Raw genomic sequence first — 17,681 nt, forward strand, 5'->3', positions numbered from 1 at the left:
TCTCTCTGTCTCTCTGTCTCTCTCTCTCTGTCTCTCTCTCTGTCTCTCTGTCTCTCTCTCTATTAGGTACCAATTAAAGGTTGTTATGAACCTGCTTTAGAAAGTCACTCTCCTGGGACTCTTCATTTTGCACGTCTCATGTGTGTGTCTGTGTCTGTATCTGGGTCTGTGTGTGTGTCTGTGTTTGTACGTGTGCATGCACATAGAGCGCCCTTAACATCAAAGAGGCCCTTGACTAACAGTCTCCCTCTGAACCCCCTGACATGGTCTGGCCAGTGTCTATAATCCCATTGGAGCACCTTCATCCCTGGGACGGACTCCAACACTGCCAGTGGGTTAACAGTAACACACACCCGCCTAATGACATCCTCTTAGCCCGTGGCTGCAGCTTCAACCAGACAGACTCTGAGCAGCACATCACATGGGTCAGAAAAAGGTACCATAAACCAATCACTGCTCCTAAGGTTATGAAAGAGAGGGGATAGTTATTTTATTCATTGATTCATTTATTCAGCAGCCTGATTTAGAGCCTGATTTAAAACCAGAGATATGAGGAAGGTAGAGTAAGTCAGGTGCACTTTTTTGCCCTTAATAGGTCAGGGGTCGGCCTTTATATGATTGTAAATGTCATTAGACAATTCTATGAGATATAGGTAGAGTTAAAAAGGCTGGATGAGAGATGCTCAGGAGAGTATTTGGTTACGCTCCAAATGGGACCCTATGGGCCCTGGTCAAAAGTAGTGCACTATATAGGTGATAAGGTGCCAATTGTGATGCATACTTAGTGTACACACAGCAGGCTGAGTATGTGGAGCTCCAGATCTGCTTGGCTCTGCCAACTCTAATATTGACTCGTGGTGAATGTGTGCCGGGTCTTGTGGGGAATACTAAAGGAATTGGATAACTACATCATCTTGATAGCACCACCGAGGACCATCTACTTTGCAATTTAATTCAACTTGCTCAGACAGCATATCATTTCAAATACAGGCCAGGATGAGAATGGGAATGACATCGGGAGCTAGTAAACAACAAGCGTTGAGCCAGCAAATATTTGCTATTTGCTACGGCGGTTTAGATTATTTTTGTCATGGCTGTTTTGTGTGACTAGAACCTGTGAAATGGGATTTTATTACTTTGAATCTTTTCTATATGTGAGGGAGTCGTTCAGTCACGAGCCAAGAGTGTGCAAAGCTGTCATCAAGACAAAGGGTGGCTACTTTGAAGAATCTAAAATATGAAATATATTTAGATTTGTTTAACACTTTTTTGGTTACTACATGATTCCATGTGTGTTATTTCATAGTTTTGATGTCTTCACTATTATTCTACAATGTAGAAAATAGTAAAAATAAAGAAAAACCTGAGTAGGTGTGTCTAAACCTTTGACTGGTACTGTATATGATGACCTAGACAAATACTGTTAAAGAAAGTTATTTTAGATCATGAGGCAATAGCGAATCGTGGGTTAGAGGGCATGAGCCCAGGATATTGGATGTAACCGGTTAACAGAGAGGAAAAATACAATCGAGTGTGGAAACTGCGTGGCTTTTGCCCCATTGTACCATCTAAACTCAGCAAAAAAAGAAACGTCATCTCACTGTCAACTGCGTTTATTTTCAGCAAACTTAACATCTGTAAATATTTGTATGAACATAACAAGATTCAACAACTGAGACATAAACTGAACAAGTTCCACGGACATGTGACTAACAGAAATTGAATAATGTGTCCCTGAACAAAGGGGGGGTCAAAATCAAAAGTAACAGTCAGTATCTGGTGTGGCCACCAGCTGCATTAAGTACTGCATCTCCTTCTCATGGACTGCACCAGATTTGCCAGTTCTTGCTGTGAGATGTTACCCCACTCTTCCACCAAGGCACCTGCAAGTTCCCGGACATTTCTGGGGGGAAATGGCTCTAGCCCTCACCCTCCGATCCAACAGGTCCCAGAGGTGCTCAATGAGATTGAGATCCGGGCTCTTCACTGGCCATGGCAGAACACTGACATTCCTGTCTTGCAGGAAATTACGCACAGAATGAGCAGTATGGCTGGTGGAATTGTTATGCTGGAGGATCATGTCAGGATGGGAAGGGTATCACATGAGGGTGGAGGATGTCTTCCCTGTAACGCAGAGTGTTGAGATTGCCTGCAATGATGATCTCAGTCCGATGATGCTGTGACACACCGCCCCAGACCATGACGGACCCTCCACCTCCAAATAGATCCCGCTCCAGAGTACAGGCCTCAGTGTACGCTCATTCCTTTGACGATAAACGCGAATCCGACCATCACCCCTGGTGAGACAAAACCGCGACTCGTAAGTGAAGAGCACTTTTTGCCAGTTCTGTCTGGTCCAGCGACGGTGGGTATGTGCCCACGTTGTTGCCGGTGATGTCTGGTGAGGACCTGCCTTACAACAGGCCTACAAGCCCTCAGTCCAGCCTCTCTCAGCCTATTGCGGACAGTCTGAGCACTGATGGAGGGATTGTGCGTTCCTGGTGTAACTCGGGCAGTTGTTGTTGCCATCCTGAACCTGTCCCGCAGATGTGATGCTCGGATGTACCGATCCTGTGCAGGTGTTGTTACACGAGGTCTGCCACTGCGAGGACGATCAGCTGTCCGTCCTGTCTCCCTGTAGCGCTGTCTTAGGCGTCTCACAGTACGGACATTGCAATTTATTGCCCTGGCCACATCTGTAGTCCTCATGCCTTCTTGCAGCATGCCTAAGGCGCGTTCACGCAGATGAGCAGGGACCCTGGGCATCTTTCTTTTGGTGTTCTTCAGAGTCAGTAGAAAGGCCTCTTTAGTGTTCTAAGTTTTCATAACTGTGACCTTAATTGCCTACCGTCTGTAAGCTGTTAGTGTCTTAACGACCGTTCCACAGGTGCACGTTCATTAATTGTTTATGGTTTATTGAACAAGCATGGGAAACAGTGTTTAACCCCTTTACATTGAAGATCTGTGAAGTTATTTGGATTTTTACGAATGATCTTTGAAAGACAGGGTCCTGAAAAGGGGACGTTTCTTTTTTTGTTGAGTTTATGCAATATGTGAGCCTGACATCTCATAATGCATATCTAAAAGCAAAAACCAGCTAGAGCAACAGGAGTCCTTCATGGGGAAACCAATAAACCAAAGGTGTCACCATCATAGGACATTACAATGAAAACAACCGGTCAGTGATGGTATAAACTGCAAGGTGTGACCATTGTAGACTGTCATATGTGGGTAGGTGTTGGATCTCGCAACTGAGCTATAAAGAATATTCCAGAAATGTGACGAACCATAATCTTTTTGTCCATAATCAATCATGTCAATTAACCCCGGGGTGAACGGGTCCAATGAGTACAGAAGGAAGAAATATACCAACTAAAACTGCCTATACCACATCAATTACCCCGGCACCCATTGTGATGGATCTGTGATGAAAGCTTGGACCAAAACAAATGCCTTGTGTCCGCATCCATGTAATCATCAACATTCTATCATGAGTCAGCAACATTTCCACTTGCACTTTACTTAGGCTCACTTCAAAAAGCAGTGTCTGCGTTTTTATCAAGAGACCCCCACTCCAATCAACATCAATAGATCCAATGCTTTATTGGCAATATCTGCTGCACCTGGAAACGGTGTTTCAACATCCATCTCTTTTAGCCTCCACAGAGCAGCGGGTTCTTGTATAGGTGCTGTGAGAGATGGAGATGGTGGAGTCAGACAGCCAGGGATCATCTCTAAGGTGTTTCCTCCTTCTTCACACAGTTCAATTATAAACGGCTGGCTTAGTTACAACAGCCATAGGAGACTTGGATCAATATCCACTGACACGGACACCATTCATGGATGCCAAGGGAAGCCAGGCTTCCCAAAAAATGTACCAAGAAAAAAACAATAACAATAATTTATCGTCTCTCTGTGTTTCATAAATGTCCTTCAATTCGCAAGGAATGTATCTCACCGGAAAAAGTATCCAAACGGAAGAAACAGTGCCCCTCTGTCTCAGTGTGTGTAACATATCTACACTACATGACCAAAAGTACGTGGACACCTGCACATCGAACATCTCATTGCAAAATCATGCACTTTAATTTGGAGTTGGTCCCCCCTTTGAAGCTATCACAGCCTCCACTCTTCTGGGATAGCTTTCCACTAGATGGTGAAACATTGCTGCGAGGACTTGATTCATCACTCCGGAGCACGTGTTTCCACTGCTCCAGAGTCCAATGGCGGCGAGCTTTACACCACTCCAGCTGACGCTTGGCATTGCGCATTGTGATCTTCGGCTTGTGTGGTTTCCATGGCTGCTTGGCCATGGAAACCCATTTCATGAAGCTCCTGACGATCAGTTCTTGTGCTGACGTTGCTTCCAGAGGCAATTTGGAACTCGGTAGTGAGTGTTGGAACCGAGGACAGATGTTTCCACTTCACAATAACAGCACTTACAGTTGACTGGGGCAGCTCTAGCAGGGCAGACATTTGACGAACTGACTTGTTGGAAAGGTGGCATCCTATGAAGGTGCCACGTTGAAAGTCACTGAGCTCTTCAGTAACGTCATTCTACTGCCAATATTTGTCTATGGAGAATGCATGGCTGTGTTTTAATACATGCTCGATTTTAAACACCTGTCAGCAACGGGTGTTGCTGAAATAGCCTAATCCACTAATTTAAAGGGGTGTCCATATGCTTTTGTATATATAGACTATGACATTGTTGCCGTCCGTAGCATTGAATGCAAGGGAAGGCTGCGAGCATTTGACCTCCCTTGATAAAAAAAGAATAGCCAATCAGTGTTGAGCTAAACTGAGTGAGCTCAGCTGTGAATTGTCCTGTCGCACCAAAAAAGTGTCAAGGGAAGCCAGTTTGGATTTGGCTTCAGACCAATCACATCACTAGCGAAACGTCAATAATTTTTTTGAATTGTTGCATCTCATTGTGTTGTTGTCCACCGGTGGCTAGCTAGCTAGCTAAAATTGTACCTTTCATCAATTAGTCATGGATGGAGATAGGGCTTTGGACTAAATCCTCTGTATTGGCCAATGATTATAATGGTGATTCTGATCCAACCATAAGTTCCTACATTGTGCCCCTGGCCTGAGAGTAGGGAAGTTCAACATGTAGCTAGATGTAGTATGCTAATGTTAACTAGCTGGCCTGGTGTAACATTGCCCATGAAAGGAAGTTACGCTAGCGAGCAAGTATTTTAGCCAGGTAGCCTAGGACAAACAAACCTAAAAACATGTACTGTATGACAGAGTCATAGACCGTTTAGGCAACATGAAAGAGGAGGAATGCATTGGCATTTCTCTACAAGTGGGGTGAGTCAACATGTTTTTTCATTTTTCTTTAAAACAACAATACAATACACAGATAATACAAATGGCCGCTCCCATAAAGTGGGTGTTCTAGTCAGTGGGTGTTCTGTTCAGTGGGTGTTCGTGCTCGATTGTGGCTGAAATAGCCAAATCCACTCATTTGAAGGGGTGTCCACATACATCTGATGCTGTCTGGTCAGAAAGAGTATGACATTGTTGCGCTCGCCCCCCACCCACCCCGAGACGCTGGCAAGGCAAGGCTCCGCCCCCGGCCCAAAGAGATTTTCCAAGGGTGGGAAAAACCAAGCCCCGTCTGACGCCAGGGCGGGCATGGAAGTGTGTGCACCCATAACCACCAGGACCAGCACACACCTCTCACAACATGAAACCAAAACACAAAACATAAATAGTGAAACGCAAAACATACAATTATCCCACCCCCACCCTCACCTCTGATTGGAGGACCTCAAACATTTATACTGTACATTTGTGTTTATTTATTCCAACACTCATTAATTCCACCTTCAGACAGCCACAGATCAACCCATCTTTCCCAATAAATCATAATTCTTCCATTTCCTCTCACAATACATCCCTCCATTCTCCCATGGAGTCTCACTAGGGACTTAAACCTCCCCATCTGCAACATTTCTGATGAAATTTCCCCCAATATAAAACATTTACCCAAGAGCACAGCTATATTTCCTATTGATTGACTGTGGTCCTTCAAATCCCCCAGCAATACAGTTTGCAGGTCCAACCGCACTCTGATATTATGGCATAATAACCATTCCTGGACCTGACTCCAAAAACAAGCCACAGATGGACAGTACCAGAAAATATGTTCTATTGATTCTGTTTCCTCATGGCAGAGTCTGCACCGGTCTGACTGTTGAATACCACATACTGTATACTGAGCATTATTTTTGTAGCGAGAACTTCATATAATAGCTTAAACTGAAAAGAACGACTTGATGTTTCCAACTATCTTGAATTATATGAGGCATAGTTGTCAACCCTCTTGACCGTAAGTGAAGCTGTTACATTTTACGATTCATATTAGTCAATTTAAGTCATTTATATTTTTTCTATTGGAGACAGACAAACTAATTCATTCCTTTCTCTTTTAAGTAATTTAAGTAATTGCAGAGCTGCGATGAGTTTGTTATAATTTTATATTGAGCATACACCTGGATTCATTTGTTGTATGACATAATTCTACTGTCGTTGTTTACAATGTCATTCATAAACAGGATACCTTTCTTAAACATTCTCTCCAAGAAAATTGGTTCATCAGTACATTGGAGTCTAGCCATATTATTTTCTGTAATATATATTCTGCCTCTTCTGGAGGATAAAATTAGAATTGTAGCCAACTCTGTATAGCTTCATTGAAAAATAAAGATACTTTAAACAGTGTTCCATTGTAAATCCACCGGAAATTGAGTTTTAATCTGTATAACAGCACAGAGACCCCTTTAAAACATTGGATGTGCCTCTTAGTAGCCTACTGGAAAACCAGTTTGGATTTAGATATTGTTTCGGCATCATATAAGCTTTAAGAGAGAGGTTTAATGTCTTGATATTTAATAGTCCCATCCAAATTCATATTCATTATACAGTGGGGAGAACAAGTATTTGATACACTGCCGATTTTGCAGGTTTTCCTACTTACAAAGCATGTAGAGGTCTGTCATTTTTATCATAGGTACACTTCAACTGTGAGAGACGGAATCTAAAACAAAAATCCAGAAAATCACATTGTATGATTTTTAAGTAATTAATTTGCATTTTATTGCATGACATAAGTATTTGATCACCTACCAACCAGTAAGAATTCCGGCTCTCACAGACCTGTTAGTTTTTCTTTAAGAAGCCCTCCTGTTCTCCACTCATTACCTGTATTAACTGCACCTGTTTGAACTCGTTACCTGTATAAAAGACACCTGTCCACACACTCAATCAAACAGACTCCAACCTCTCCACAATGGCCAAGACCAGAGAGCTGTGTAAGGACATCAGGGATAAATTGTAGACCTGTACAAGGCTGGGATGGGCTACAGGACAAGAGCCAAGCAGCTTGGTGAGAAGGCAACAACTGTTGGCACAATTATTAGAAAATGGAAGAAGTTCAAGATGACGGTCAATCACCCTCGGTCTGGGGCTCCATGCAAGATCTCACCTCGTGGGGCATCAATGATCATGAGGAATGTGAGGGATCAGCCCAGAACTACACGGCAGGACCTGGTCAATGACCTGAAGAGAGCTGGGACCACAGTCTCAAAGAAAACCATTAGTAACACACTACGCCGTCATGGATTAAAATCCTGCAGCGCACGCAAGGTCCCCCTGCTCAAGCCAGCGCATGTCCAGGCCCGTCTGAAGTTTGCCAATGACCATCTGGATGATCCAGAGGAGGAATGGGAGAAGGTCATGTGGTCTGATGAGACAAAAATAGAGCTTTTTGCTCTAAACTCCACTCGCCGTGTTTGGAGGAATAGAAGGATGAGTACAACCCCAAGAACACCATCCCAACCGTGAAGCATGGAGGTGGAAACATCATTCTTTGGGGATGCTTTTCTGCAAAGGGGACAGGACGACTGCACCGTATTGAGGGGAGGATGGATGGGGCCATGTATCGCGAGATCTTGACCAACAACCTCCTTCCCTCAGTAAGAGCATTGAAGATGGGTCGTGGCTGGGTCTTCCAGCATGACAACGACCCGAAACACACAGCCAGGGCAACTAAGGAGTGGCTCCGTAAGAAGCATCTCAAGGTCCTGGAGTGGCCTAGCCAGTCTCCAGACCTGAACCCAATAGAAAATCTTTGGAGGGAGCCGAAAGTCCGTATTGCCCAGCGACAGCCCCGAAACCTGAAGGATCTGGAGAAGGTCTGTATGGAGGAGTGGGCCAAAATCCCTGCTGCAGTGTGTGCAAACCTGGTCAAGAACTACAGGAAACGTATGATCTCTGTAATTGCAAACTAAGGTTTCTGTACCAAATATTCAGTTCTGCTTTTCTGATGTATCAAATACTTATGTCATGCAATAAAATGCAAATTAATTACTTAAAAATCATACAATGTGATTTTCTGGATTTTTGTTTTAGATTCCTTCTCTCACAGTTGAAGTGTACCTATGATAAAAATTACAGACCTCTACATGCTTTGTAAGTAGGAAAACCTGCAAAATTGTCAGTGTATCAAATACTTGTTCTCCCCACTGTATAAATATACAGACTTAACTGTATCTTGTTTTCCATTCCAAATAAAAATAAACATTATTTGCTCACATAACTTGAAAAAATATTATTCCGGAGTCGGTAGAGTCATTAATAGATATGCAAACTGTGATGTCACTAGAGAATTAGTCGGTGTAATTTTCCCATAGACTGAAGCACATCAACAGCACCATCCACCCATGTAATCGGGACACCACATAGCAATTTAAAGTTTGTGACTTTTAGAGACCCAATCCGTGATATAGTACATTTATCATAGTTGGGTTTTAATCCAGATGAACTGGAGACATTATCCAGGTCCTCAATAAGACTGTTCAGGGTTGAAGAGAAACTTGAATCATCGGCATATATTGATACCTTTGTTTCTAATCCATACATTTTTAACCCCTTACTTATATAATTGGATCTCATTTTTATAATTAACAATTCAATTGCCATAGCACACAGGTATGGTGAAAGAGGGCAACCCTGTTTTACACCTCTTAACAATTCAACATTCTCAGAGAAATTAATGTAATAGTCCGGTGGCCATTTGATTAATTGTTCAGCAGTCTTATGGCTTGGGGGTAGAAGCTGTTAAGGCCTTTTGGTCCTAGACTTGGCACTCCGGTACCGCTTGCCATGCGGCAGCAGAGAAAACAGTCTATGACTTGGGTGACTGGAGTCTCTGACAATTTTATGGGCCTTTCTCTGACACTGCCTATTATATACACTACTGTTCAAAAGTTTGGGGCCACTTAGAAATGTCCTTGTTTTTGTCCATTAAAATAACATAACATTTATCAGAAATACAGTGTAGACATTGTTCATGTTGTAAATGACTATTGTAGCTGGAAACGGCAAATTTTTTATGGAATATCTACATAGGTGTACAGAGGCCCATTATCAGCAACCATCACTCCTGTGTTCCAATGGCACGTTGTGTTAGCTAATCCAAGTGAATCATTTTAAAAGGCTAATTGATCATTAGAAAACACTTTTGCAATTATGTTAGCACAGCTGAAAACTGTTGTCCTGATCAAAGAAGCAATAAAACTGGCCTTCTTTAGACTAGTTCAGTATCTGGAGCATCAGCATTTGTGGGTTCGATTACAGGCTCAAATTGGCCAGAAACAAATAACTTTCTTCTGGAACTCGTCAGTCTAGTCTTGTTCTGAGAAATGAAGGCTATTCCATGCGAGAAATTGCCAAGAAACTGAAGATCTCGTACAACGCTGTGTACTACGCCCTTCACATAACAGAGCAAACTTGCTCTAACCAGAATAGAAAGAGGATTGGGAGGCCCCGGTGCACAACTGAGCAAGAGGACAAGTACATTAGAGTGTCTAGTTTGAGAAACAGACACCTCACAAGTCCTCAACTGGCAGCTTCATTAAATAGTACGCGCAAAACACCAGTCTCAACGTCAACAGTGAAGAGGCGACTCCGGGATGCTGGCCTTCTAGGCAGAGTTGCAAAAAAAAAGTCATATCTCAGACTGGCCAATAAAAATAAAATATTAAGATTGGCAATAGAACACAGACATTGGACAGAGGAACTCTGCGTTGTCGATGCACTTATTGATGAAGCCGATGACTGAGGTGGTATACTCCTCAATGCCATTTATCAAATTTACAAGAGATTCTCCAAAGTTGAAATAATCCAGGCACTTGAAAATAACTTCTAGCCGTACTTTATCGAAGGCTTTTGAAAAATCAGCTATAAAGATTATGCCTGGTTTCCTTGCATTCTCATAGTTTTCAATTATTTACAATATAATAATTGTGTAATGTTTTCTCCATTATATCTTCCTTCTAAGAATCCTGTCTGATCATGATTCATAATATCCTGTAAGACTTGTTTAATTCTATGAGCGATACATTTTGCCAATATTTTTGCGTCGCAACATTGAATGGTGAGGGGCCTCCAATTTTTTTGTGAGACTGGGTCTTTATACCGGGGGCGCTACTGAGTAATCAATGTTTATTTTTGTGTGTCAGACAGTTAACATTTATATATGAATAATTAAGACACTTTTCATTAGTGAAGTTCAAGGAACTTGAAACTAAATAAAAAATAACATTATTTTGCTTCTTCATTCAAAATGTACTTTGGTGAGACAATGGATCCATAATTTCTAACTATTTTCTGAAGGTTCTTTTTGGTGGTGAATAAATTCCTCAAACTCCTTTTGTTTTGCATCTAAACTATTCAGAACTTCTGTAGAACATTTATCAACACCATTGATGTGTAATGTTCTATTTCTGCTGTAAGTCTTTTCTCTGTTGACCCAATCCATTTTGTTGTTTTTGGTATGAAAATGTGATTGAATGATCTCTAAAGACGCACTTAAAGGCATCCTGTATGATAAGTGGATCTGCTGTACCTGTATTATGCAAGAAAAAAACATGTTAGACCCTCCTTAGATTTCTTAAAAAATGTACTGTCTGTCAACAAACTGATCTAATTTCCAATATTCCCGTCCTCATGGAAAGTTTGTCATAGTTAAATGGAGGGCTATAGGCTGATGGTCTGATCGCATTCAGTCCTCAACACATACTTTTTTCACCATAGAAAAGGATACCAGAAAGTAGTCAATCTGACTAGCTTGATTTAGACTCTTCCAAGTATATCTTACTAGATCTGGGTTTTTAACCCTGGTGTTGTCTTAAGGGTCAAAAATGACCTGCCACTATGTTTAACAGCAGAGAAAACCCCCTAAATTATATTTGTTTCATCTTGAAATTGTATGACTTTTCCTAGAGTGACCCCAACATTAGAAAAAGTTAAACATCAGCTTTGTTCACATTTCCATGAAAGCTGTACATCACCAGGGTACAAAAATTGTCTTAGGGTCATTTCTGACCCGGCAGTTATAAAATAATTTACACACCACAAAAACCACAAAGACACACACACACACAATGAAAAATTGAGTTTAAGTGTGCTACTGATTGAACTCAGCCAGCAACTTCTGAAGAGGAAGATCACCATGGTTGGCACAGTTAGAATGAACAAGCCTGAGCTCCCCCCTGCACTCCTCGCAACAAGGGGGAGAAAGGCCTTCTCATCAAAGTTTGCCTTCACCTCCACCACCACTCTAGTTTCTTACCTCCCAAAGAAGAACAAGAATGTGGTCCTCCTGAGCACACTGCACAAAACGGCTGAGACCGTGAGGACAGGAAGCCAGCCATCATCCTGGACTACAACTACAACAAAGGAGGCGTGGACAATCTGGACAAGGTGATTGGAACTTACAGCTGCAGGAGGATGACTGCCCGCTGGCCCCTGGTCATCTTCCATAACATCATTGATGTGCCCTCATACAATGCCTTCGTTATATGGAACAAGATCAACCCTACCTGGATGCCTGATAAGCAGAACAAGAGGAGGGTGTTCCTGGAGCAGCTGGGAAAGGCTCTTGTAATCGCACACATTCAAAGAAGGGAGCACCTCCCCCGCACAGCAGCCTCTGCAGCGCTTGTGAAAGCTGTTCAGGGAGCTGAATCTTGTCCTGATCCACCTGAGGCTGCAGCTGGGCAGGCAAGAGGAGGAGATGCCAATTCTGCCCCTCAGAGAAGGACTGTAAAACAAATACTATGTGCTGCACATGTGAGAAATACATCTGCAACGTCCATGCACACACACTTGCATACTGTCCTACATGTGCGAATTAGAGTTGATTGATTTATGTTCTTCACATTTTTTGTTTTGTATCTATTATCTTATTTTATTATTGTGTTATTGTTGTTGTTTATACACCTTGTGGGTGGGGGCAATGGTTAAAAAAATGGGAGAATACTAGTATTTTGTGGTTTAATTCCTCATTGTACAGTATATAAGAATATATCACTATGTTGCCAAAAGGTTCAAGACTGTTATTGTTTCCCTTCAATAAAATGCATTCAAAATGACTTTCTGCACATTTCTGTTACTTTCTTAGGCTACACAAGTGCTATCTCTTGCTAAAGAATGTATGTTTACACGTATGCAGTACCTTAAGCAATAATAATAATAAAAATAAACCTCACCTTTAGTAAAGAAAACAATTGGTGTCCACTGATTAAATGCAGTCTTTCTGCATTGTGAAGAGGGAAAACCCAGATATTCACAAAGTTTGTGATGAACGACAGGTTGTTTCTTCATGCAAAATATATTTGGGGTTTAAAATTCAATTAAGCTGCTTTATTTTAGGGGTTTAGTGAGGACGGATGTTTTTTGACCCTTAGGACAAGGGGAGTATACAGAATGTTAAGGCTACACAAGGGTTAAGCCTCCATATATTGACCAGTTCCAACGTGTCCATAATATTCCTAATCACTTTGAGCGCCAAAGGGTGATAGTTGGTAGTATGACAGCCTTTACGGTGTGTTGATGTACTTAAAACTGTGTTGTAGTCCCCTATCATTATAATAAGAGTTATTTCAATTTTGGTGACTAATTAGATTATTGTAAATATTTCCAAAGAAGTTTGAATCATCATTATTTGGTCCATATAGATTTATGAGCCATAACTGTTTGTCATCAAGTAATATATTCAAGGCAATCCATCTTTGTTGAGGATCTATTTTAATTGATTGTACCTCAAGATCCAAATTATTTTTGAGTAGGATCATAACACCATTTGAATTTCTTAACCCATGCTGAAATACATTTTACCATCCCATTCTTTTTCCCAGATCACTTCATCAGAAGATATTGAATGAGTTTCCTGAAGACAATAAATATGGTAATCCTTCTCCTTTAGCCATGTAAAAAACAATCTTATTTTGTTATTATCAGCCAAACCATTGAAATTACATCTGGCTATACTTAATTCACAGATCACCATGATGGGTTACATTTTAAGATACTGATCCTTGTCCTTACCATCATTTTTATACATTTATCCATCATTTGTACACACGTATTCATACTAACTGTAAGTCATACCTTCAGTTGTCCTCCAATACCTCTACCACAAAAACAAAAAAGCTATGAACAAAATACATTTACCCCCAAAAAGTCTAATCCCTATCCTAACCGGTCTCCCTAGTGGAGCATGGACCCCTAGTGTTGCTCCCAGCATGAGTCCATGTTGCACTTGGCAATTACTACACAAACACTAATAAAATAAATACATTATAACACTCTCATAATACAATTGTTTGTTACATGCAATATGTTTTGTTGACTTCACCTGACAGATGTTGCTCTCCGGTTTTGTAATGAAACAAATGTTTGGTTGAATTTATTCTGCCACTGTGTCTTCTTATTGTCTCGGCCTCAGGCCTATATATTACGGTGTCAAGTCATATGAACTAACAGGTTATAGGGCAAACAACGCAACTATCACAACACATAATATGGCTTTTTCTGGATTGGCTTCCCCGGTGAATTTACTCCCTATTGTAATAGTCAATATGAAGAGTTTTCTATTCAATTTTGATAGTATACTAGGGTATATCTTATTTTAAAAGTCGAGAACTGAGAGAGTATATCAGAATACTATGAAAATATTACATATAGAGCGAGGATATTAATCATTTCATTCAATTATACATGGAGCAAAATGGAACTATCGCTGGATTCAATAGTGCGCCAGAGCTCAAATCTCAGGTTATTTATTTAATGAAGGGAATAACACAGTAGACTATCTTCCCATGACATTACACAAAGTATGTGGGAAGCATGCACGTGTAAATCTGTAGGACTGGAGTCTGATTGGATAGTTCAGACCTGCTCTTTTGTCACGTTCCTGACCTGTTTTCTGTTGTTTTGTATGTGTTTGATGGTCAGGGCGTGAGTTTTGGGTGGGCAGTCTATGTTTGCTGTTTCTATGTTGGTTTTGGGTTGCCTGGTATGGCTCTTAATTAGAGGCAGGTGTTTTGCGTTTTCCTCTAATTGAGAGTCATATTAAGGTAGGTTGTTCTCACTGTTTGTTTGTGGGTGATTGTCTCCTGTGTCAGTGTCTGTATGTTACGCCACACGGGACTGTTCCGGTTTTTGTTAGTTCGTTCGTTTTATGTAGTCTGTTTTCCTGGTTCATGCGTTCTTCACGTTGTATGTAAGTTCGTGTCCAGGTCTGTCTACATTCGTTTATTTGTTTTGTAATTATTCAAGTGTTTGTCGTGTTTTTCCGTTTTGTCTATTAAATCAATATGTATTCACAACCCGCTGCATTTTGGTCAAATCCCTGCTACTCCTCTTCGGATGAGGAGAAGGAGGAAGCCCGTTACATCTTTTCTGTCCATGTCATCTCATGGGATGAGAGGAGGAAGCAGGGATGTGTCCTAATATTATGGTCGCCGTCTAAGTGACTCTGTGGTAACGCACATCCCCAGAGGAATTCTAACTGCGGTCGCTTGATCGCACACACGTGCCTGCGGGTGACGCCTTTTCACCTCTTATTCAACACTTTACAAAACCCCATAAAGCTCACCCAGTATACTACTCCACCACTTTGACTTCCTAAATGCATAAAATACATCCCAAGGCAAGTGTTAAAACGATTTAAAGCAACTTACAATAAAACAAGTATTATGGGTAGTTTAACGTTGAGCAAACCGTGCCCATTCGCACATAGGGTTGGTTCCTAATTACTCACCGAATTTGAAACAAATAATATCCCAATACCTTTAAACCATGTGATATGCTAATTTGACAATCATAACAATGCCTTTAGCACTATAAAATACAAGCAGTGCTCCAAAAGCGCCCAAGCAATCAAGGTAGCCTAAACATAGCGAATGTCCTTTAAATAGAGCAATGGTCAGCCAATAAACACATCACATTCGTTTCGAGAAAAACGTAAATATCGACAATCAAACCTCATATTGAACCAACGCCCATCACATGGTCGCATTTACTGGCATGTCAACATTCGGAGGAATAGTAAAGGTACTTGCCTGGAATGTGTAATATCTTGTCCCGTTCGGCGGGTGCACCTTCGGGGAGTTGGTCCCGGTGCTCATATCTGAGAAAATCATATTTCCTTCGAAGCAATCCAAAAGTGGTCAGTGATTTTAAAAACCGATGTAGCCTATTCAGAATATCAAAACATGTGCTTGCAAATGATAACTTCAAACCTGTCCCGACCGAGGTCTCGTGGTGGCAGCACTCTCGGCACCGCACACCCACATCCGAGAGGATTCAGGCAAGGCGACGCGCAACGGTCGCAATCGAAAGATGAGACCCCTCTCTCTCCAGTTTCTTCACAACCGATCAGAGGCGCAGTGGACGCTGCTCTCTACAATGCAGGATGTGTTATCGATTGGCCGGCTGAGAAAAAGTCGGTGTAATATAACGGGGTCCATGATTGCCTTGCGCTCGTCGCACAGCACAATTCTGACAGTGCCTCGGACCAGTCCATCTGTTTGCCACGATAATCACCTCCCTCCTATCCGCCACTGCCTACACGAGTAATTATTCTGAGCATCAGCGGAAGACTAACCAATACCACATTGCCTCCAAAGAACACGCAGAGTGCGTTTACAGGGGAAGGAACCTCTCTCCCCCTCTCTATGTTACTGTGAGGGATGATTGCATTCCTAAGGTATTCGTTTTCTCTCCAGAAAAGCGAGGAGCATCAGTGTCCATGATGTGTGGACTATTGATGTGCTAGATAGTGTGTGTACTCAGTCATTTCAGTTATTACCAGCTCTCGATTTATACTAAATGTGTACAGTGTTTATGCTACAGTTTATTACAGCTGTATTACATGTACTGTACAGTAGGATACAGCTTCCATATCCCATACCGAAAAAAATACTTGAAATATACAAAATTGTCCAAATAATTTATTTCCATACAAATGTATGCATTCCAAATACATTCACAAATGCTATAACATCTGAAAATCTGTGTACGCGACCAATAAACTTTGATTTGATTATACTGTAGGCAATGCCCTCGTTCATTGTATAGCGTGAGTGTGTGGATCTTGGCAGGCAGGAGCAGTGTGCAGTAATGACTTCACTGGGGACCAGCTAGCAGCACCTCCAGCACAGAGCACATAGCACAGCACCTCCAGCACAGAGCACCTCCAGCACAGAGCACATAGCACAGCAGCTCCAGCACAGAGCATAGCACCTCCAGCACAGAGCACCTCCAGCACAGAGCACATAGCACAGCACCTCCAGCACAGAGCACAGCACCTCGAGCACAGAGCACATAGCACAGCCCCTCCAGCACAGAGCACAGCACCTCCAGCACAGAGCACAGCACCTCCAGCACAGAGCACAGCACCTCCAGCACAGAGCACAGCACCTCCAGCACAGCACCTCCAGCACAGAGCACATAGCACAGCACCTCCAGCACAGAGCACATAGCACAGCACCTTTCAGCTCTGGCCTGAGTCAGGCAGATCTCCCTAAGAGAGATCCTTATAGAAGGGTAAAAAGAGAGAGTGAGAGGGAGAGATAGAGGGATAGAGAGAGAGAGCGGGAGGGAGGAAGAGAGGGGGAATGGAGGGGGAGAGAGAGAGAAGGAGAGAGAGGGGGAGAGTAAGATGTTCAAGGGACGTTATGTGGGACTAAAGGTCCAACCGAGTAGTCACATATAGAAAGGTCTTTCCTCTACATCTTCTTTTCATTAGAGGATCTGTAATCAAAGGTTATAAAACCGCAGCTATGTAGTATTACACTTGGTCTGCCTTGAACCAATTCCAAACCCTCAATCAGACCACTTGCTCAAAATCCATTTCCAGAAATCTTCAATATCTTCCATATTGATTTTTCCCTACTCCCTGAGTTCTCTATAAAAAGAGAACCGTTTCATTCATTTAAGATGAATGCAGCATTGACCAAGAGAAGCTTTTATCTACCATTTTATAAAGTGGAGGACATCTAGTTGCATAGACTTCCTATGAAGGGGATGGCCTGGTGTGGCCTCATCCAATTTCCTCCCATCGACTGGCTCCTCTCTCTGGGAGAGTACAAACTGCCATTGTTGAATTATGTAATCCAATTCCATGGTCAAGGTACCAATAGTCCATTTACAGGACTTTATTCAATAAAACATTTAAGACTTATTTCTTTCTTGTTTAAAGGGATACTACGGGATTTTGGCAATGAGGCCCTTTATCTGCTTCCCCAGAGTCAGACTAGTGGACACTATTTGTATTTCTCTTGTGTCCAGTATGAATGAAGTTAGCGGTAGCTCGCAAGCCA

The 17,681-nt window shown here is 42.0% G+C and overlaps 1 protein-coding gene across 16 annotated transcripts in view; it reads right to left on the reverse strand.

Moving 5' to 3' along the window:
- Positions 1 to 17,681, reverse strand: part of LOC139565738 (liprin-alpha-2-like) — a 298,291-nt gene that overhangs the window by 189,722 nt on the left and 90,888 nt on the right. For 2 of the 16 annotated variants that reach the window (XR_011672967.1, XR_011672966.1), the window contains exon 1: positions 15,420 to 16,011. The exons of 12 other annotated variants lie outside the window; for them this stretch is intronic. Coding sequence is in view for 2 of the 4 variants with exons in the window: in XM_071386252.1 (XP_071242353.1) it covers positions 15,420 to 15,500 (81 nt within the window). In the remaining 2 variants the exon portion in view is untranslated. Of the gene's footprint in view, positions 1 to 15,419; positions 16,012 to 17,681 lie in introns of those variants that run through there. 2 more of the 16 variants (XM_071386252.1, XM_071386253.1) reach the window with 2 other exon arrangements.

This window comes from Salvelinus alpinus, chromosome 37 (assembly GCF_045679555.1).
Source record: "Salvelinus alpinus chromosome 37, SLU_Salpinus.1, whole genome shotgun sequence".
NCBI classification, from domain to species: Eukaryota; Metazoa; Chordata; class Actinopteri; order Salmoniformes; family Salmonidae; genus Salvelinus; species Salvelinus alpinus.